General features: G+C 43.7%; 1 protein-coding gene across 1 annotated transcript in view; it reads left to right on the top strand.

Annotated features, from left to right (window-relative positions):
• Window positions 1–1,772: 1,772 nt before the first annotated feature.
• NMD3 (NMD3 ribosome export adaptor) overlaps window positions 1,773–22,784 on the top strand; it is a 47,243-nt gene continuing 26,231 nt past the window's right edge. Inside the window, exons 1-8 of the mRNA XM_073674811.1 lie at window positions 1,773–1,918; window positions 7,325–7,378; window positions 7,963–8,097; window positions 11,939–12,035; window positions 17,797–17,877; window positions 18,066–18,194; window positions 19,231–19,321; window positions 20,193–20,271. Coding sequence (XP_073530912.1) covers window positions 7,335–7,378; window positions 7,963–8,097; window positions 11,939–12,035; window positions 17,797–17,877; window positions 18,066–18,194; window positions 19,231–19,321; window positions 20,193–20,271 — 656 coding nt within the window. The 5' untranslated portion in view covers window positions 1,773–1,918; window positions 7,325–7,334. The remainder of the gene's footprint in view (window positions 1,919–7,324; window positions 7,379–7,962; window positions 8,098–11,938; window positions 12,036–17,796; window positions 17,878–18,065; window positions 18,195–19,230; window positions 19,322–20,192; window positions 20,272–22,784) is intronic.

The following is a 22,784-nucleotide window of genomic DNA, read 5'->3' on the forward strand; positions in this document are numbered from 1 at the left end:
AATATTAATGAGGCCACGTGGAGCCCAGCAGCCCGGCACTGACAGCACTACAGCAAATCAGCCGCACTAAGAATAATATTAATGAGGCCACGTGGAGCCCAGCAGCCCGGCACTGACAGCACTGCAGCCAATCAGCCGCACTAATAATAATATTAATGAGGCCACGTGGAGCCCAGCAGCCCGGCACTGACAGCATTGCAGCCAATCAGTGGCACTAATAATAATATTAATGAGGCCACGTGGAGCCCAGCAGCCCGGCACTGACAGCACTGCAGCTAATCAGCGGCACTAATAATAATATTAATGAGGCCACGTGGAGCCCAGCAGCCCGGCACTGACAGCACTGCAGCCAATCAGCCGCACTAATAATAATATTAATGAGGCCACATGGAGCCCAGCAGCCCAGCACTGACAGCATTGCAGCCAATCAGTGGCACTAATAATAATATTAATGAGGCCACGTGGAGCCCAGCAGCCCGGCAATGACAGCACTGCAGCCAATCAGCGGCACTAATAATAATATTAATGAGGCCACGTGGAGCCCAGCAGCCCGGCACTGACAGCACTGCAGCTAATCAGCGGCACTAATAATAATATTAATGAGGCCACGTGGAGCCCAGCAGCCCGGCACTGACAGCACTGCAGCCAATCAGCCGCACTAATAATAATATTAATGAGGCCACATGGAGCCCAGCAGCCCGGCACTGACAGCATTGCAGCCAATCAGTGGCACTAATAATAATATTAATGAGGCCACGTGGAGCCCAGCAGCCCGGCACTGACAGCACTGCAGCTAATCAGCGGCACTAATAATAATATTAATGAGGCCACGTGGAGCCCAGCAGCCCGGCACTGACAGCACTGCAGCTAATCAGCGGCACTAATAATAATATTAATGAGGCCACGTGGAGCCCAGCAGCCCGGCACTGACAGCACTGCAGCTAATCATTGGCACTAATAATAATATTAATGAGGCCACGTGGAGCCCAGCAGCCCGGCACTGACAGCACTGCAGCTAATCAGCGGCACTAATAATAATATTAATGAGGCCACGTGGAGCCCAGCAGCCCGGCACTGACAGCACTGCAGCTAATCAGCGGCACTAATAATAATATTAATGAGGCCACGTGGAGCCCAGCAGCCCGGCACTGACAGCACTGCAGCTAATCAGCGGCACTAATAATAATATTAATGAGGCCACGTGGAGCCCAGCAGCCCGGCACTGACAGCACTACAGCCAATCAGCCGCACTAATAATAATATTAATGAGGCCACGTGGAGCCCAGCAGCCCGGCACTGACAGCACTGCAGCCAATCAGCCGCACTAATAATAATATTAATGAGGCCACGTGGAGCCCAGCAGCCCGGCACTGACAGCACTGCAGCCAATCAGCCGCACTAATAATAATATTAATGAGGCCACGTGGAGCCCAGCACTGACAGCACTGGACCGTCGCTCCAGTGGGAGATGAAGAACTGAAATAAATTAACTTTTTGATGATATTCTAAATTAGTGAGATGCATCTGTATATGGTGTTCTTACTTCTCAAGGGGTAGTATGTCATTTAAAAAGGTTGTTGTCATGGGAGTGGACATCCCCTTTAAGCTTTTAAATACTATTTTTACTTTTTAAAATGTTTAGAATAATCCGTGTGTTATACTTTAACTAATTAAAATGACTATACATTAAATACATCGCCTGCAGGGGGCAGTACTGACTGCTGAGGCGGCAGCTCCTCCGAGTCCTCACCGCTCACTACAATATTCTGCTGCCGGTCCAGATCAGGCGGCGCAACGGACACCCCAACCAAGGGCCCTCGGCTGTGACGTCATGCGGAAGTGTCTCCGGCCACGTGGTGCGCAGCTCCTTGTTCCTCGCGGTGTGAGTGACGACGGCTCGTGGTGACGGCGGTGGCAGGTCAGTATACGGTGCACGGACTGCCAGCGGGGAGATCGCAGGAGGGGACGTAGCTGATCATGACGCTTCTTATTGCTGGGGCTTTTTATTTCCATGTAAATGAGGCATCAGCACTAATTGTCCCATTGTACATGGCTGAGCATAGCAAGGTCATTTTATGTAAGGGAAAAACCAGTGGAAAACCAGTGAATGGATGTGAACAGGTCCCCTGTGGGTGATCACTTGTCAGCAGCCCCTCACTGGTGGCTCTCACAGACCCCATTCATCATGCTGATTACATATGTTGCTATTTTTTTCACTACCTTTACTTGTGCAAAAACTTTGGGACTTTTTTTTCCCTTTTTTTTTATATCAATCCTGCCCACCTCTGCCATCTTTTTGGAAATGGGGGCGATGTTGAGCTAGAAGATGTGTGGCCAATCACTTTCGACAAATTTATTACATTTGATAGCCACTTCTTTTTATTGCAGGTCTACCATTAGGATAGGCTATCATTATCTGATTGGGTGTGTGACACGCGGTCCCCCGCTGATCCACTGTTACTGGCTGTCACTTGTCCCCCTGCTATTCCCCGGCCTCTCCTTTCTGTCAATCCCTTCACTTGCTCCCCATTGCCCAGAGACTCCAGTTCAGAACCCTAACCATGGTATGCAAAGCCATCCACAACCTGTCTCCTCCATATATCTCTGACCTAGTCTCCCGGTACTTACCCGCACGCAACCTCCGATCCTCACAAGATCTCCTTCTCTACTCCCCTCTTATCTCCTCTTCCCACAATCGCATATAAGATTTCTCCCATGCATCCCCCCTACTCTGGAATTCTCTACCCTAACACATCAGACTCCCGCCGACTGTGGAAACCTTCAAAAGGAACCTGAAAACCCACCTCTTCCGACAAGCCTACAACCTGCAGTAACCCTCGCTCCACCATACCGCTGCACGACCAGCTCTACCCTCACCTACTGTATCCTCACCCATCCCTTGTAGATTGTGAGCCCTCGTGGGCAGGGTCCTCGCTCCTCCTGTACCAGTCGCTGACTCGTTTTCTTCAAGATTATTGTAATTGTTTAATGCTATGTATACCCCCTTTTTTGCATGTAAAGCGCCATGGAATAAATGGAGCTATGATAAATAATAATAATAATGAGTAGGAGGTGGATCTGGAATACCCAGCCATGGCCACAATGGTTTTGAAGGAGCTGCTGTGTTCTGGCAGCATCCGAGATCTTCCTGCCAGAGCCGGTAACAGCTTATCGATGTGAGTGCCAGGTGGCGCACCCCAACTAATCAGCTATTGATAGCCCACCCTAAGGGAGCAGTCAGACGTCCGTATATATCGGTCAGATCAGAACGCAGTGCGTGGACTGGTCACGGCTCTCCCAGCAAAAGTGTGACAGCTGCATAGAAATACATGAAGCTGTCACGCTCTGCTGTGGAGAGCCGCCGCCATGTCTTGAGTGGCTCCCAGCAGCTCCAAGATGCCTCAAATCCATTAAGAGGAGCATCTTATGCCAGTGCTCGCTTCATTAAGACTAGTGCACAGAACTCCATTCCTGATGAATCAGCCATTGTGGATCAGGCCTCCTTCAGACGTCCATTTTTCACCTACGTGTTAAGTCTGGGTATTTCACATATGGAGCAAGTGCCCACTATTATCTATGCAGGTGTTCACTTGACTGAGGAGACATTTCTGTTTTTTTATCTGTCTCTAAGATCAAAATCACCTAGACAATATATGTCCAGACTGTAGTCTTATCTGTGAGCTCTCGGTTTTTAACATTGTAATGATCCCGAGAAGATATTAGTAGTATTAGATTTTTTTTTTTTCTCATATGGTAAAAACGGACTGCAAATACTGATAAAAAAAAACAACCTGGTGTGCTTGTTTGGGGTGATTTTTTGATTCAAAGTAATGTGCAAATTCATTCCCAGGATATGGTTCATCAGCCACATCAGTAATCTACAAATCTGCAGAGGATGGCCATTTACCTGCTGAATATACATGTATATATGTGCAGGGAAATGGAAATCCTCAGCGTTTGCTTAGTTTTGTGCACAAATGGGAGTTATCGGTAGCAGGTGGACTGCCTTTCATTGCACGGGCAGAATGACCTCCTGTGGATCCTGGGCCGTCAGCGCCACTTAATGCTGAGGATTCTTCTCTCCCCGTGTGGCTGTGATGTCAGAAAATGTCATCCACGTTGCTGCTACTGTAATATTTAGCTGATTTTCCACCCAGGACACGTAGATAAAAAATTTAGTGTTACTGACTGATATTGTGCATAGAAGACATCGGAGACGTGTCCTACTCTGGACCGATTTATGGATCAAACTCTCCTATTCAAGTGAATGGGGCCCCAAAAAAATGGACAGCACTTGGATGTCTATCATGCTGCGTTAGTGAATCGCCTGGTGATCAAGTGATCTTCCCTTTGAGGTTGGGGATTCTAATCCTTTCTCATGAACACTTGGGCACTTTACTTCCCTCATACTATAGAATTAGCTGCTTGACATCCATCATTCTTGGTTTTCCAGGCCAGTTGTGTCCCTCTCCATCAGACAGTTCCATAAACACAGCTCATTGATATGATTGAGCACCATGTAAAGACCCCCATACACGAGACTGTCAGCCGAATTGGCCGAGAGTCTAATGTGAATAGAGCCTCTCCCACACCCCCAAACAGATGATGTCCGGGGAAAAGGATCCGACCTGCTGATGTTCTCCTGGAGATAAGCCTCTGCCACAGGAGTCTGCCGGTGACTCTTAGAGAGCACAGGAGCGCTCAGCTGGACGTTGCCTCCCCGTCTGTAGAGCAGTCAGGAGAGGGCTGTGGGATGAATGATCAATCAGAAATAAACACTGACAGATATTTTCATTCATTGACCGCGGGGGGACGCTTTATAGTCTATGTATTAAGGCCCCGTCACACTTAGCGACGCTACAGCGATCCCGACAACGATACGACCTGTCAGGGATTGTTGCTGCGTTGCTATGTGGTCGCTGGTGAGCTGTCAAACAGGCAGGCTCACCAGCGATCAGGGGAGCAGCAACATCATGGAAAGAATCTTTCCGCGATGTCTTGCTCCTGGTTACCAGTCTGCTGAAGCAGGAGCAGGCTGGTAACCATGATAAACAACGGGTTACTAGGTGCGCGTGTGCCCCTAGTAACCCGATGTTTATCATGGTTACCAGCCTGATCGCTGCTCCCGCTGGTCACACACAGCGATGTGTGCTGACCAGTGGGAGAGCAACGACCAAAAAATGGTCCAGGACATTCTGCAGCGATCAGCGACCTCACAGCAGGGGCCTGATCGCTGCAAAGTGTCACACATAGCGACATCGCTGGTGAGGTCACTGTTGCGTCACCAAAACCGTGACACAGCAGCGATCTCGCTATGTGAGACGGGGGCTTTATTTAGGGATATCTGTAAGGGCTAATTCACACGACCATTTTTTTGGTCTGAGCGTTGTCCTTTAAAAAACAGCACTCAGACCAATGTTATTCCATGGGGCAGTGTAGATTAGATGTTTTTTCCACTGATTGAATCAGTGTGTCAAAACAAATCGCAGTGTGAATAGTTTCTTCTGTAAATCGGATGAGACTCAGCCATTCAAGTCTATGGGTGGGAGAAAAAACAGATGCTGTACAGAGGCACAGGATAGCATCTGATTGTTATGGGTACATTGCAGTTCTGTAACACAGGAAACTGTAAATGATAGCTACTGCTGTAAACGGGATTGTATACGGACTGCACATAGGAGACAAGCGAGAAAGTTATCGTCCAGGTTTTCTGGATGAAACTGCTGATCTTTTCATATGCTCGTGTGAACCAGGCCTAACAGGTAGACATGTTCTGAAACAGCCAGCTTCTTTAGGGTTCGTTCACACTGGGATTTTACTGTAAAATCTGTATCCAATCATGCTGACTTTCTTGTGGAAATGCTACAGATTTAATACAGATTTCGCCCTTTGCGTAGCAGAATATCCACAGTAAATTGACACGATGTGGATGTGGAATCTGCAGTGGAGTAGTGTGTGATTAGATTTCCTGAAATCTCCCCCACAATGTTGCTGCCATTATGTGTTTAATTTTCTACCTGGAAAACTTTCTCCATATCAGGTCCACGTCGGCGTACCCCACAGCTCCTGACGTCTCGGAGGTGTTGTGGGGTCTCACTGATGTAATACTGATTCTTAGAAAAATGGGCAGATGCTCCTGGCTTGAGCAATGTATCCTTCTCGCTTTCATCTGCATTTTTTTTTTGTTAGGCTAAGTGCCCACGATGCAGAAATGCTGCATATTTTTTTTGCACTTCTCCATGGCAGGAAAAACGCATGCGGATTGTACATGCGGATTGTACATGTGTTTTTCCTGCCAGGGACATGCGGAAGTGAAGCGTTCTTCACATGCATTTCCGCATGCGGGTTGTAAAGCGCTTTCCAAGCGACTTTAGCATCACTTGGAAAGTGCTTGACAACTTGGTCACACTATATAAATCCATACAAACTGCATGGATTTATATACTGTGACCAAGTAATAGTAATAGTTAAAAAAAAAAAAAAAAAAAAAAAAAAATATATACTTTCCGATGGCCCCCGGTATCCTCAGTGATGCGTCCAGTCTGTTGTATGGGTCGCGGTCGTGTGAAATGACGTCATTTAGTCACGTGACGTCGGCTGTCGCGTGACCTGTCACATGACTAAATGACGTAATGGCAGGTCCATACAACAGACCAGACGCATCGCTGAGGATACCGGGGGCCATCGGAAGGTAAGTATAATCTTTAATTTTTATTTTAAATTCTTTTTTTTAACAGGTTCTATGGTACCCGGGTCTGGATGAGAGTCTCCTCTTCTCCAAACCCGGGTACCATCTGCACATAGAACCATATGATATCCGCTTGTGCAAATGTGTTCATACGGATATTATGTGATTCAATACAAGTCAATGGCGGCGATTATGCTGCGTGTCCGCAAAATTAATGGACATGCTGCGGATTTTTCCGCAATGATAATCCGCAGCTGAAACTTCCACAGCATGTGCACAGCACATACGGATTATCATTGGGGACCATGGGGCACGTATTACCAAGCGTTTTTTAACCGTTTTCACTGCGGAAATTCCGCAGCAAAAACACTTGAAAAACGCATAGTGGGCACGCAGCCTTAAAAATACTTTTATACTACTTAAAAAAAAAAAAAAAAAAAAAAAAAAAAAAAAAAGCTGCAGATCTATTTTCAAGCACATGCACTTTGCCAGAAGTGGATCCAGAAGGAGACGTCCTTCCTTCCTATCTTCCATCCACGTTGAGTCCACTTCTGGCCGTTGAGTTAGGTCGCTGTTCACCATCAATATCATCTTTTCAAGAAATGTAAATGGTGGAGTGTTTTTTTTATTTTCCAGATTGGTCAGGATGGAGTACATGACGGGACCGGCCAAAAGCAGCCAAGGAAACATGTGAGTAGCTGTGGTGGAGTGATTGAGTTCTTCTCACACCTTAGTGATGTGAGTACGGAGCATGACGCGCAGACCGACCTCCGGGCTCCCGATAGCCTCCGCCATATAGGAAGCTGTTGAGTTCAGGTCAGGAGTCTCCCGGCCAGTCCATACTTGGCCCACATAGCACAGATGTGTAAAACTGGTCTAACGCTTTTTAACTATTTGTGACCTATTCTGTGCATAGGGAATCAATATGAGATCAGTGGGGTCTGACTCCCCTTCCTATAAGCTGTATGGAGCTGTGCCGGATCATATATACCTTTACATGGTGTGACAGGAGAACCAAGTGTCCTCCCATTCACTCACCGCTTGCATCTGCATGTTCATTAAGACTTTTATTTTATCTTTGGGTATATAGTGCTGAGACCTTCACAAAGACGCTGTGTAACATAGCAGTACAATTAGAACATCTTAAACTCTTGATCTCTCATATCTGATGTCCGAGTCCTCAAATTATTTGTTTTTCCTTCAGCAGAAGGAATAGCTCCTGGATTGTATTTCGGAGGTTATATACATGTTGAATGTGTTCTTCTTTCTTTTAGCCTTTGTTGCCAATGTGGGGTTCCAATCCCCCCAAACCCTGCAAATATGTGTGTGGCCTGTTTACGGACACAAGTCGACATCAGTGAAGGGATCCCGAAGCAAGTGTCAGTCCATTTCTGCAAACAGTGTGAACGGTGCGTACAAAACAGATTTTTAAGGTCCCCCAGCCGCTGATATATTCATGTGCAGTATGGCTGCATGTTTGCACACTGCAACTTCCTCCACACTCAATAGCTTTCTATACACCTGTAGAAATCACCTTTTATTCCAAGTGTTTTAAGGTGGTTTTTCTCTTTTTCTTTTGCAGCGTTTTGTCCATACGTTATTTCCAAATTTATTGAAATCCTATAGAGGAAAATGTCACCACCTGCTGTTATAATAGCATTTGATTGACAGAGCATTATTGTAGCCGGGACATCCATTAATTGGTGCTTTGGGGTCCAAATGCTGTTTCGGGCATACGGTGATATCGGAAAATACAATGGAAAATTGTTGAACTACAAGTACCAGAAGAATACTGGTCCAGCGCATCTCATGAATAAAAGCCGTAGTTACTGTCTGAAACATGCGCCTTTCAGGGTGTAACCACTGCTTCTAATAACCAAGAGACATTTTGGTAATTTGAGGAAGGAATACACTCCTGAATTTGAAGAAGGGCTACACCCCAACACACATATGTATTAGACAATTAATGTCTTTTACTGAACTTATGAGAAGCGCTGAGCCTGTGGTATTTGTAGTTCCACAAGTTTTTGTGTTTTCTTTAAAGGAACTTTAAAATTCATAGCCTATCCTTAGGATAGGTCATCAATGTCTGACCCGTGTGGGTGTGACAGCTGTTCCCGTTGTCGGCTGGAACTGCTCAGTCCACAGAATAGTGGCCGCGGCCGGGTATTGCACATCCGCCATCTATTCAAATCAGTAGGGGGTGAATGTGCAGTACTCGGCCGCCACCACTATTCTGGTTACAGCGCTGTGCAGTTCTGTAACTGAGCAGTTCCGGCCACCCACGACACCAGGAATAACTGATCGGCGGGGTCACCGGGTGTCGCACCCCCACAGATCAGGCATTGATGACCTATCCTAAGGATAGGCCATCAATGTTATAGTCCTGGACAAACCCTTTAATAGAGGGAAAAATGACCCGGTATGTTTCTTCTTTATCAATAATGCCTAATTCTTAGGCAGTGAAAACTTAGACTACACAGTCTTAAAGGGAGCCTGTCATCAGATTCATATTTCCGGAACCATGATCAGCATCAATCACAGCCTGGCTGTGCAACTGCGGCTAGGTATGTTTTACTTTGCAACGCTGCGGCATGTCAGAGAAAACATACTTTAAAAAGCTAGTTGGAGACTGTGTGTCTTAGATTAGTACTCCAATGCAGTTCCAAGCTGACTTCTCTCTGCCACAATCCCTTTAACAGGTTTCTCCCTTTGTTTGAATATAGCGAGGGACCTGTCAATCAGCAGGGTCAGGACCTGCCTCTTACTAGTCCTCTTAGACACCCAGTCTCCAGCTAGCTTTTCGAACTATCTTTTCTTTGAAATGCTGCAGCGTTTCAGAGTAAAATATATCTGGATACAATCGCACAGCCAGGCTGTGATTCATGCTGGTCATAGTTCGGCAGCATGGATCCGATGACAAGTTCCCTTTAAATATGCACCAGATTTATTCTAGTGGTTTCTCCTGTTTGATAATTCTGGTGTTATTTTAAGACTATTAGGCTATGTGCCCACGATGCAGAAATGCTCCGGATTTTTCCTGAGCGTTTCTGCATCTCCCTGGCAGATAAAACGCATGTGGATTGCGCATGCGGATTGCGCATGCGGATTGCGCATGCGGATTGCGCATGCGGATTGCGCATGCGGATTGCGCATGCGGATTGCACATGCGGATTGCACATGCGGATTGCACATGCGGATTGCACATGCGTTTTTCCTGCCAGGGACATGCGGATGTGAAGCGTTCTTCACTGGCATTTCTGCATGCTTGTTGACAAGTGCTTTCCAAGCGATTTTAGCATCACTTGGAAAGTGCTTGTCAACTTGGTCACACTATATAAATCCATGCAAAAGGCATGGATTTATATAGTGTGACCTTAAGAATGGTTAAAAAAAAAAAAAATCTATACTTACCTTCTGATGGCCCCCGCAGTCTTGCTTCGCTCCGTCCTGGCTGCCGGCAGATCGCGGTACACTGCACTGAAGGACCTGCCGTCACATGACTATGACGTCAGCGCAGGTCCTTCAGTCCACCGCGATCTGCCGGCAAGGGAGGATGAGCGCAGCGGGGGCCACCAGAAGGTAATTATATATTTATTTTTTATCTTATTCTTTTTTTTACAGGTTCTATGGTACCCGGGTCCGGAGGAGAGTCTCCTCTCCTCCACACCCGGGTACCATCCGCACATTGAAACGCGTGGAATGCCCATCTACATATACAGTGATGCGGACTCCAAGCGTTCCAATGCAAGTCGATGGCGGCGAAAACGCAGTGCTTCTGCAAAATAATTGGTAGTGCTGCGTTTTTTTCCGCAATGATAATCCGCAGCGGAAAAAAACTGCAGTAGGCAAAATAAAAGAAAATAGTTAGGGCTGTCCAACACTGCTCACTGGCATCATAAAGAAACTTCTGGACCCCCAGCTTACATATGTTACTCTGACCAGACGGCATCCTTTAGGTTAGGTGTAGGATTGCTGCTTTACTCTTGGCGGATGTTCTCAACATCAAAGATGACAGTGAGATTCCCTATGAAACATAGTGGCCAAGACATAGAATAGAGCATAGAATAATCAGTACATCAATGGAATCCAGTTTTGAAAACTATAGCCATGCTCTTAACGTCCTGCTCGTCAGAGGGTTTCGCCCTTTTGGCTTCTTCTGGGGCTCGGGAAGGACACTGAATATGTGGCCAATGGATGCTATTTCATTGGAAGAAGTACAAGAACAATGTGTCTTGGTGGTAGCTGTAAGCATCGGAGAGTGTTTTTTTTTTTTTTCTCCACAACATTCTGACTGTGATAGTGTTGTGCAACTCTAACTTTGCTTCTTTATTTTACAAGTTAGACATGCCCCCTTTGTGAGGCCGCACCGCCTTGTGAAACAAGGTACAACGTGACTTAAACGCATAACAAATGTTTTGCAAGTCATGAAAGAAACTTTACTTTTTATGTAAATTACTCACAGAAGTCTGGCGTATTTAGATTAATATAACCATTGTGTTTTGACAGGGGAAAAAAAAGTTTCCTATAAGAAATTTTTCATTAGTATTTGAAACTAAGAAAATAAAACAACCACAAAAAACTGTTAAAATGCCTGATGTGTGAATCCTGCCTGAAAAAAACATTTTAATCCAAGAATATTTTTTTCGGAATGTCAGAACATACAAATGCCTGAAATTTAAAGTGTAATCGTAGTTTTAATTTCATAAATCAATAGAACACCTGAAGATAAGAAACGGTTATATATCTTAACAGAGAAGTCTGCCTCTTTCTCCTCTTGGACTGATTTTTTCATTCTCAATTCATGGTCAAAGTCTGTAAAAATCTGTATTAAGCGAAGGCATATTTTCCCATCACTGAGATGACAGTTGGTGCTTTTAAAATTATATGGCGAGGAGCTAGAGGCAGATACAGACACTCTGCTGGTCTCCATAGAACTTTATGAGCACCAACTGTCATCTCCTATCTCTTTAATGGGAGAATCTCTATTCACTGAAGACACATTTTACCCCTGAATTGAGAACTTTGAGAATGAATGATCTGTCCAAGAGGAGAAAGAAGCGGATTTCACTGATAAGATATCTCTAAGATATATCACAAAGTTTCTTATTTTCACATGTACTATTGATGTAGTAAGGAAAAAATGAAAACAATGGTAGCTCTTCAAGATGTACCCAATCCAATAAGAATAAACTTGTGCAGCAATGAGCTGTGAGTGACTGTTATGTTATTCTCAATTTTATTGTTTAGCTATCTACAACCTCCCGGAACCTGGATCCAGTGCGCTCTGGAGTCGAGAGAGCTGCTCACTTTGTGTCTCAAAAAACTGAAGGCTTCTTTAAGCAAGGTGTGACTGGAGCATATCGAGTATTCTTCTATAATTGTTACAGCACAGATGCAGCAATTAACCTATTCCCGCAAATGCGTTCCTGCAAATGGAGGTATTGGTACATCATGGCGATCGTGCGGTCGTGTGATCACCGCTGGGAGCACTGCTTAAGTGATGGCCAAGCCCCAGCTGTCACGGCCAGGGGTGGTGCAGGCATTGTGCTGGGCTGTTTAACCCTCTAAATGCCGCAATCAATATCTAACACTTTAGCATTTAGAAGGTTGGGGAAGGGAAGGGGCTCCCTCTCCGTCATCGCAGGGGTCCGATGAATGACATGACAGCAGAAGGTCTCATGATGACCTCCTGATCTGTCAGCTGCAGAGGCCTGCTTAGGCATGGTCTAAGGCTTCTGTTAGTGCAGCACTGACAGGTATAATGCATTGCAGAGTAATAAAAGTTAAAGTCCTAAGGGACTAAGTAAAAAAGTAAAAAAAAAGAAATCCTTACAAAAACAACAAAGTAAAGAACAAAAAGAATGAAAAAAGATTATACCAATAAATGTGTATGTTTTACAGCGCCCTGTGACGGGCAGGGGAGGGGGTGAATATTTAAATTAAGCATATAGGCGGGCATTTCTTGGCCAAGCCTAGATAAACGGAGTGAATAGATTTCTCTGCAATCAAACCTCTACTATGGGCCATACAGGTAAGTATAGATTTATTTTTCTATAACCTGTATGCCCATATTACAGGTCTGATAACTCCAAAGGGGTGACAGATTCCCTTTTAAGGGCATGAAAGCTAAAAATTGCGACCTTTTTTGCCAAATTCCGATATTTTTTGCGTTTATTTGTGAAAATAGCCTAAATTTACTAACATGAAGTACAAAGTGTCACGAAAAAAGTGTCTCCAAATCACTGAGATCCCTTGAAGCGTTTCCAGAGTAATTACCTCATAAAGTGACACTGGTCAGAATTGTAAAAATTGGCCTGGTCAGGAAGGTGAAAACAGGCTCAGGGCTGAAGGGTTTAAAGGAAAATCTTTGCTAAAAAGTGAAAATGTAGCTTTTTGTCCAGTAGTATTGTGGCATAATTTCTAAAAAGTAACTTACAGTTTTGCAGTTAGTGCTTCAGTATAACCTGCTCAGAACTTAAAGGGGTTTTCCACTAGTAAAAAAAAAAAAGTGGTCCCCCAATGATAGAACTCCTCTAAAATAACAATCAGATAGTGCTCACCCTGCCGTGGTCCAGTGCAGGTTCTCTGCTGCTGCTTTTGTGTTTGTGTTTTGACTTCAATGTCATGTCAACGGGTCACATCACCGCTGCAGCCAAACACTGAGCTCAGTGGCTTGGTTTTTCATTGGTGGTGATGTGAGGAGTCGATGTGACATCACCACTGCAGCCAAAACACTAAGACTTGAGCATCAGTGGAAACCCGCACTGGATCTGGGAGGGTGAGTATTGTCTTATTTTGTGATTTTACAGGAATTCTAACATTTGGGGACCACTTTCTTTTTTTAAGTGGAAACCCCCTTTTAGGTCTTACTCCTGCCTGACCTATGACAAGTCTCCGTTGCAGATGTGTATGTGCATTGTTGGCTAGTGTCTCCACCATGAGTACATGTGACGCATTGATGTTACTTCTATAAACTCTACTGTGTGGACATTGTCCTGGTCCCCATTAACTCTCTATCCAATGTCTCGTTACATAGGCCAATTTCATTTTCAGTATGTTTTTGGAGTGTTCAAGGAAACCAGAGTAACCCAAAGAAACCGAGACAAACACAAGAACATACAAGCTCCATGCACACGTTGGTGTAGGCTCTAAGAAGACCATACTAACCACTAGTCAGTCTTATTGAAAGAATCCTAAAGGCAGATTGTCTCATAAGGAGCCTCCGTGGACTGGTTTGAACACCTAATTAAAGCTTCATTCTGATCTTCATCAGTGACCTAGAACCACTACCAATGTTCAGGGACCAGTCTGGTGAACCAGTTGACTTCTTGTGCTGGATCTTGGCTGCTTGTGCAGAGCTGACCTGGAGATTCGGCCTCCGAGCCACAAACACACCATCAGGGTGACCGGCTTTTTCCGCCGTCGCATCGCCTTCTATTGCACAGCGTGGAGCAGTTAGCGACGTGTTATCTTTGTGTTGGTCGAGGCAAAGTGTTTCTGTTGAGCAGATCACATCTCCGATTATAGAGATACAGATGTACAATGGGCGCTACATTTTTTCTTTTTGATCTATTTGGTGGTGTTAGCCTGACCTATGATCAGTAAAATGAGGACTTTTGTTACTTTTCTTAAAAAACAAAAGCAAAAACAAAACTTAACTCTTTTGCAGCCAGGGCAATTTTCACACCGTTCTTTTTCCTACATGCAGCTTTAAAACCTCTATTCAAAATATGCCACTTTTTTTCATGACGTGGCAAACATTATTTATATATTCAAACAAGGCCTAATTTTTATATTACTTTTATATATTTTTATGGACCGGGGACAATGGGAAGATTAAAAAACGAACAAACAAAAAAAGTGTATTTTTCACATAAGAAAATAAATTTGGTGAGTTCCAAAAATAATTAAAATCCTCCATTTATTACAAAATAATTTAAAAGATCATACGGGTTGGGAATACATCTCAATGCGTTTCTGGCAAAAAGCCCTTATTCACTGAGATGAGATTTTTGCCAGAAACATGTTGAAATTTATTCCCAGCCTGTATGATCTTTTAAATTATTTTGGAATAAATGGAGGATTTCAATTATTTTTGGGACTCGACAAAATTATTTTCTTATGTGAAGCCGTAAGTCACGGCTACTGGTTGGAGACCCACAACATTGTAAGACGGACTGAGTCATATAAATAGGACACGGTGAGGCTGATTTTTTGTTTATTTAGCGTGTATTTTTCAAATTTTTTGTTTATATTTTTTTATTATTTATCTTTTTATTAAGACTAGAGAGCGCCACTAAAAAGCGTGTGTGTGTATATATATGTGTGTGTGCGTATATGTATGTATATATATATATATATATATATATATATATATATATATATATATATATACACTGCTCAAAGAAATAAAGGGAACACTCCAATAACACATCCTAGATCTGAATGAAATATTCTCATTGAATACTTTGTTCTGTACAAAGTTGAATTTGCTGACAACAAAATCACACAAAAATCATCAATGGAAATCAAATTTATGAACCAATGGAGGCCTGGATTTGGAGTCACCCCCAAAATTAAAGTGGGAAAACACACTACAGGCTGATCCAACTTTGATGTAATGTCCTTAAAACAAGTCAAAATGAGGCTCAGTATTGTGTGTGGCCTCCACGTGCCTGTATGACCTCCCTACAACGCTGGGGCATGCTCCTGATGAGGCTGTGGATGGTCTCCTGCGGGATCTCCTCCCAGACCTGGACTAAAGCATCCACCAACTCCTGGACAGTCTGTGGTGCAATGTGATGTTGGTGGATGGAGCGAGACATGATGTCCCAGATGTGCTCAATCGGATTCAGGTCTGGGGAACGGGCGGGCCAGTCCATCGCTTCAATGCCTTCATCTTGCAGGAACTGCTGACACACTCAAGCCACATGAGGTCTGGCATTGTCCTGCATTAGGAGGAACCCAGGGCCAACCGCACCAGCATATGGTCTCACAAGGGGTCTGAGGATCTCATCTCGGTACCTAATGGCAGTCAGGCTACCTCTGGCGAGCACATGGAGGGCTGTGCGGCCCTCCAAAGAAATGCCACCCCACACCATTACTGACCCACTGCCAAACCGGTCATGCTGAAGGATGTTGAAGTCAGCAGATCGCTGACAAGTGCTCAGTGTGAGCCTGTTTTCATCTGTGAACAGCACAGGGCGCCAGTGGCGACTTTGCCAATCCTGGTGTTCTGTGGCAAATGCCAAGCGTCCTGCACGGTGCTGGCTGTGAGCACAAACCCCATCTGTGGATGTCGGGCCCTCATACCACCCTCATGGAGTCGGTTTCTAACCGTTTGTGCAGACACATGCAAATTTGTGGCCTGCTGGAGGTCATTTTGCAGGGCTCTGGCAGTGCTCCTCCTGTTCCTCCTTGCACAAAGGCGGAGGTAGCGGTCCTGCTGCTGGGCTGTTGCCCTCCTACGGCCCCCTCCACGTCTCCTGGAGTACTGGCCTGTCTCCTGGTAGCGCCTCCAGCCTCTGGACACTACCTTGACAGACACAGCTAACCTTGCCACAGCTCGCATTGATGTGCCATCCTGGATGAGCTGCACTACCTGAGCAACTTCTGTGGGTTGTAGAGTCCGTCTCATGCTACCATGAGTGTGAAAGCACAACCAACATTCAAAAGTGACCAAAACATCAGCCAGAAAGCATTGGTACTGAGATGTGGTATGTGGTCCCCACCTGCAGAACCACTCCTTTATTGAGGGTGTCTTGATAATTGCCAATAATTTCCATCTGTCTATTCCATTTGCACAACAGCTGTGAAATTGATTGTCAATCAGTGTTGCTTCCTAAGTGGACAGTTTGATTTCACAGAAGTTTGATTTACTTGGAGTTATATTCTGTTGTTTAAGTGTTCCCTTTATTTTTTTGAGCAGTGTGTGATATATGATATATTTTATATATATATATATATATATATATATATATATATATATATATTATATATCACACACACACTGGGCCATTTATATGGATGCACCTAAATAAAATGGGAATGGTTGGTGATATCAACTTCCTGTTTGTGGCACATTAGTATATTGGAGGGGCAAAACTTTTCCAGATGGGTGGTGACCATGGCGGCCATTTTGGATCCAACTTTATTTTTTTCAATGGGAAGTGGGTCATGTGACACATCAAACCTATTGAGAATTTCATAAGAAAAACAATAGTGTGCTTGGTTTTAACGTAACTTTATTCTTTCATAAGTTATTTACAAGTTTATGACCACTTATAAAATGTGTTCAAAGTGCTGCCCGTTGTGTTGGATTGTCAATGCAACCTTCTTCTCCCACTCTTGACACACTGATCGCAACACCGCAGAAGAAATGCTAGCACAGGCTTCCAGTATCTGTTGTTTCAGATGCTGCACATCTCGTATCTTCACAACTTTAGACAATTGCCTTCAGATGACCCCAAAGATAAAGGTGTAAGGGGGTCGGATCGGGAGACCTTGGTGGCCATTCAACTGGCCCACGACTATCAATCCACTTTCCAGGAAACTGTTCATGTAGGAATGCTCGGAACTGACACCCATAATGTGATGGTGACCATCTTGTTGGAAAAACTCAGGGAACGTGCCATCTTCAGTGCATAAAGAGGGCAACACATCATCATGTAATCATTTCAGATATCCAGTGGCATTGAGGTTTCCATTGATGAAGAATGGCCCCACTATCTTTGTACCCCATATACCACACCATACCATCAAGATACGAGATGTGCAGCATCTGAAACAACGGATACTGGAAGCCTGTGCTGGCATTTCTTCTGCAGTGTTGCTATCAGTGTGTCAAGAGTGGGAGAAGAGGGTAATAAACCCTCTCCGCCTTCTCAATGGGGAGGATGCTAGCTGGCTTCCTGCTCCTATAGCTGCACAACCTCGGTTCAGGAGGAGAAATGATTTTACTGCCTGTGATCTTCATTTTTTTATGTCGCTTGCCCTCCCATACCATCACACACACTTTTTATGCTGCTTCCAGACTTCAAGTGAGTTCTGTGTTCAGAATATTATTAAAATTAAAGACTGAATCTGTTGGTGCCATACTTCTGTAGGTACGTCTTATCGATGCTGGCTTTATTTGGACAGAACCTCATTCAAAGAGACTGAAAATGAAATTAACGATACAGAAAGAGGTATGTAGACTCATCGTGCCACATATGTGAAATGAAACACTTGTTACCTCTGTTGTCATCGTGGCTCCAGATTCTTGGAAGTGACAGCAGCTATTCCGAGTATTCTTCAGATGGCATCTGTAATTGGAGAAGTGCCGCATGTCTGCAGCAGTTTAGTAGACGGCTCACACTATCTTATTTTCCGACAGGTGATGAATGGCGCAATCCTTCAGCAAGTCTTTGTAGTGGACTATGTGGTACAGTCACAGATGTGTGATGATTGCCATAGAGTAGAAGCTAAGGATTTCTGGAAAGCTGTGGTTCAGGTCCGCCAAAAGGTAAGAAGCTCTGCTGCTTTCCATATAAACCCGGAGATGTATCGAAGCTGGTCAAAGGAAAAGTGGAGAAGTCGTCCATGGTAACCAGTCTGGTGGCTGTTCTTATTTTCCATGGGATGTGCAATCTGTCTGTGTGTTCAAATGGAGGTTTTGATGTGGATTTTGAAATGGATCTGCTTTAAAATGTACATCAAATACTACTCTATTTTCAATACTCTTCCTATTGATTTTGAAAACTTTCTCGTGGAAAAAAAGAAGTGACATGCCACTACTATTATGCGGAGTTCTGATGAAATCTCCTCCAAACGGATGTAAAAAAAAAAAAAAAAAAAAGGAAAAATAATGTTAAAAACCTCATAAAATACCTGGGTTCCTGACACGGATTTATCTTGAAAAATCTCATTGGATTTTTTCAGGCCTCAAAAAAATTCCTTGTGGCCATATCCTTACGTGTTGCTGTAAAAAAACAAAAAAACAAAACAACAAAAAAAACCTGTACTCTTCCCTTGCTCCAGCTTTAGTACAGTGTGCACTTAAAAGTACACCCTTATAATCTTTGTTATAAGGCTCACCTGTGGTGAAAATTAACTTTCTTTCATTCATGTGAATAATGCTCGGAAGTGTAGAATTAATATTTTGCAAAGAAATTTGTACAGCCAGAAAGCCAAGTAATTTGCATCGATCACAAGCGTTACTTCTGGGACAAGCCTATCACAAGCAGAAGGCAGGGGAGTCCAGCTGAAGCTGCAGCACATAGGATTCACTAAGAAGCTGCAATGACAGATAGCTGATTGCAGTTTATCGCTAAGATAGGACTCTGAACAGAGCAGAGATTATGAAACCACTTTCTCTGCAAAGCCAGGGGCATCATGTGAAATGTAGACTGCATTAGTAGAACCATATCAGGGGGGAAAAAAGCCAAAATGCCAAACTACCTAGGTAATGGTACTATTCTTAGCCTGTTTTGCGTTATATGGGTGGAGTTCTGCTTTAAAGTGAATCTTCTGTTAATTTATATAACTATTTTCTTCCCCAGGTTCTTCATAAGAAGACATTCTACTACTTAGAGCAAATTATTTTGAAACACAGACTTCATCAAAACACCCTGCGTGTTAAAGAAATCCACGGTAAGGGAAATTTTTCATTATCAAAGTTTAATCTTGAAGTCAAAGGGAACGCTATACTATGAAAAGGGAATGGTTACTGTCATTTTCTATTACATTTCTGAGATACAAAAGCATATTTGATAAGCGATTACAATAGATCTTCCATGTGTGCCTACAAATGTGTTTAAGAGATTCTCCTTTACCATTTAACAATCTTATATTGAATTTTACGAGAGACGAATGTACAAAAGCCTATTATGACTTCAAGTAGATACATAGAATTGCCTGGCATTGTGCATTCAAGTAATAAATGGCGGCTTGGAATAGCAGAAAACTATTATGTGCTTTCTTTAAATGAAATAAAAAGTGATATACCGTCAGAAAAAAAAAAGCGGAAAAGGGAAAGGAGGCAGAAGAATGGATTTGGGGTATGGTGGGGGAGGGTAAGGGCTGGGGTATGCACTTATAGTGAGACAGCATCTATGGCGAAATGTGGATGAGCATAAGTGACCAAGAGTGACCAGATTTTTGCAAGAATACTATGTGCATCTGTAGGAATACTTTGTAAGTTTTCTGTTGATCGGGAAACCAGTACCCGAGACTAGGTTTGGGACATGCCCACCAGATACGTGATATGTCACCTTGCTGGTTGCATCTGCAGAAACAGATTTAGGCTGGGACCGACCGTATACCAACGCCTCAACTTCTTATTGGCCACTTTGTAGTCAGGCTTTACAGTGCTATTTGTCCCATCAATGTGATGGAACCTTACAGATCCCATTGTACGTGGGTGTTGTTCTGTTGTGCCGGTCCTGTAACGATCTAGCAGGACATTGTGAGCAGAGCGCTTAGTTATTGACTTACATTATTTACCAACCGTGTCTTTTCTTAGATGGGCTGGACTTTTACTATGCGTCTAAACAACATGCACAGAAGATGGTTGATTTTCTCCAGTGCACAGTGCCCTGCAGGTATGGTTTACTCCTATTTTAATAGTTTGCTACCAAGTGGTGTCCTATAAAGACGTCGTATTTAGAAGACTAGTAAGATACAACAGTTTTGAAACTGACACAACTTTTTTTTTTTCACACAGTTCGCGGCTTCAGTTTTTATAGCAGCAATTTCCATTAACTGTAGATTGTTATGGAGAATGATCAGAAGGATTGCAAATGTAAATTAACAGTTTATTGTATCATCAAGAGTGTCCGTCGATTTAATTTTTATTTCATAACTCAATAGTTCACATGAAAATAAAATCTGTATTCAGTGAAGACAGAGTTTCCCATTACTGCGATAGATGACAGCTGCTACGGATACAATTACCGTACTTTGCGGAGTATAAGATGCACCCCAAATTTTGGGGCGGAAAATAGGATTTTTTTTTTTTTTCATTAAATGGTGGTCCATTTTATAGTCCACTTTTACGGCAGCTTACTGGGGGCAGCGGCTGCGGTGGAGCGGAGTCCCAGAAGGCAGGATCGCTGCTGCAGGAAGCTGGCAGGAGTGGGGTGATTCTGCGGGCCCCAGGCTCGCTGGAGGGGGTGTTCGGCGGTGCGTGGCTGGATGTAATATATAATATAATATATATAATGTATGTGTGTGTGTATATGTATATACATACATACATACATACATACATACATATGCACAGTACAGACCAAAAGTTTGGACACACCTTCTCATTTAAAGATATTTCTGTATTTTCATGACTATGAAAATTGTCTTATATTCTAGATTCTTCCAAGTAGCCACCTTTTGCTTTGATGACTGCTTTGCACACTCTTGGCATTCTCTTGATGAGCTTCAAGAGGTAGTCATCGGAAATGGTTTTCACTTCACAGGTGTGCCCTGTCAGGTTTAATAAGTGGGATTTCTTGCCTTATAAATGGGGTTGGGACCATCAGTTGTCTTGTGCAAAAGTCTAGTGGATACACAGCTGATAGTCCTACTGAATAGACTGTTAGAATGTGTATTATGGCAAGAAAAAAGCAGCTAAGGAAAGAAAAACGAGTGGCCATCATTACTTTAAGAAATGAAGGTCAGTCAGTGCGAAAAATTGAGAAAACTTTGAAAGTGTCCCCAAGTGCAGTTGCAAAAACCATCAAGCACTACAAAGAAACTGGCTCACATGAGTACCGCCCCAGGAAAGGAAGACCAAGAGTCACCTCTGCTTCTGAGGATAAGTTTATCCGAATCACCAGCCTCAGAAATCACAGGTTAACAGCGGCTCAGATTAGAGATCAGGTCAGTGCCACACAGAGTTCTAGCAGCAGACACATCTCTTCAACAACTGTTAAGAGGAGACTTTATTCCTTCATGGTAAAATAGCTGCTAGGAAACCACTGCTAAGGACAGGCAACAAGCAGAAGAGACTTGTTTGGGCTAAAGAACACAAGGAATGGACATTAGACCAGTGGAAATCTGTGCTTTGGTCTGAAGAGTCCAAATTTGAGATCTTTGGTTCCAACCACCGTGTCTTTGTGCGACGCAGAAAAGGTGAACGGATGGACTCTACATGCCTGGTTTCCACCGTGAAGCATGGAGGAGGAGGTGTGATGGTGTGGGGGTGCTTTGCTGGTGACACTGTTGGGGATTTATTCAAAATTGAAGGCATACTGAACCAGCATGGCTACCACAGCATCTTGCAGCAGCATGCTATTCCATCCGGTTTGTGTATAGTTGGACCATCATTTATTTTTCAACAGGACAATGACCCCAAACACACCCCCAGGCTGTGTAAGGGCTATTTGACCAAGAAGGAGAGTGATGGGGTGTTACGCCAGATGACCTGGCCTCCACAGTCACCAGACCTGAACCCAATTGAGATGGTTTGGGGTGAGCTGGACCGCAGAGTGAAGGCAAAAGGGCCAACAAGTGCTAAGCATCTCTGGGAACTCCTTCAAGATTGTTGGAAGACCATTTCCGGTGACTACCTCTTGAAGCGCATCAAGAGAATGCCAAGAGTGTGCAAAGCAGTCATCAAAGCAAAAGGTGGCTACTTTGAAGAACGTAGAATATAAGACATATTTTCAGTTGTTTCACACTTTTTTGTTAAGTATATAATTCCACATGTGTTAATTCATAGTTTTGATGCCTTCACTGTGAATGTACAATTTTCATAGTCATGAAAATACAGAAAAATCTTTAAATGAGAAGGTGTGTCCAAACTTTTGGTCTGTACTGTCTGTACGTGTATATGTATATATATATGTATATATATATGTGTATATATATATATGTATGTATATGTGTGTGTGTGTGTCCATACTCTGCTCTGTGCACAGGCTCCTAGACCTTCTATGGAGCCGTATACCACTCTGCGTGCTCAGGCAGGAGTGCAGCGCTTCTGAATAACAAACTATGAGGTTCAGAGAGGCTTCTTGAGAGATTGCTGGGTCTTTCAGGACCTGGACGAACATCGATCTGCTACACAAACCATGTAGTTCCTATTCTTAGAAAAAAATAGCTACTCTTTAGCAATCCA

The sequence above is a fragment of the Phyllobates terribilis genome, unplaced genomic scaffold (genome assembly GCF_046119375.1).
Source record: "Phyllobates terribilis strain yellow unplaced genomic scaffold, ASM4611937v1 Scaffold_3__8_contigs__length_932513732, whole genome shotgun sequence".
NCBI lineage: Eukaryota > Metazoa > Chordata > Amphibia > Anura > Dendrobatidae > Phyllobates > Phyllobates terribilis.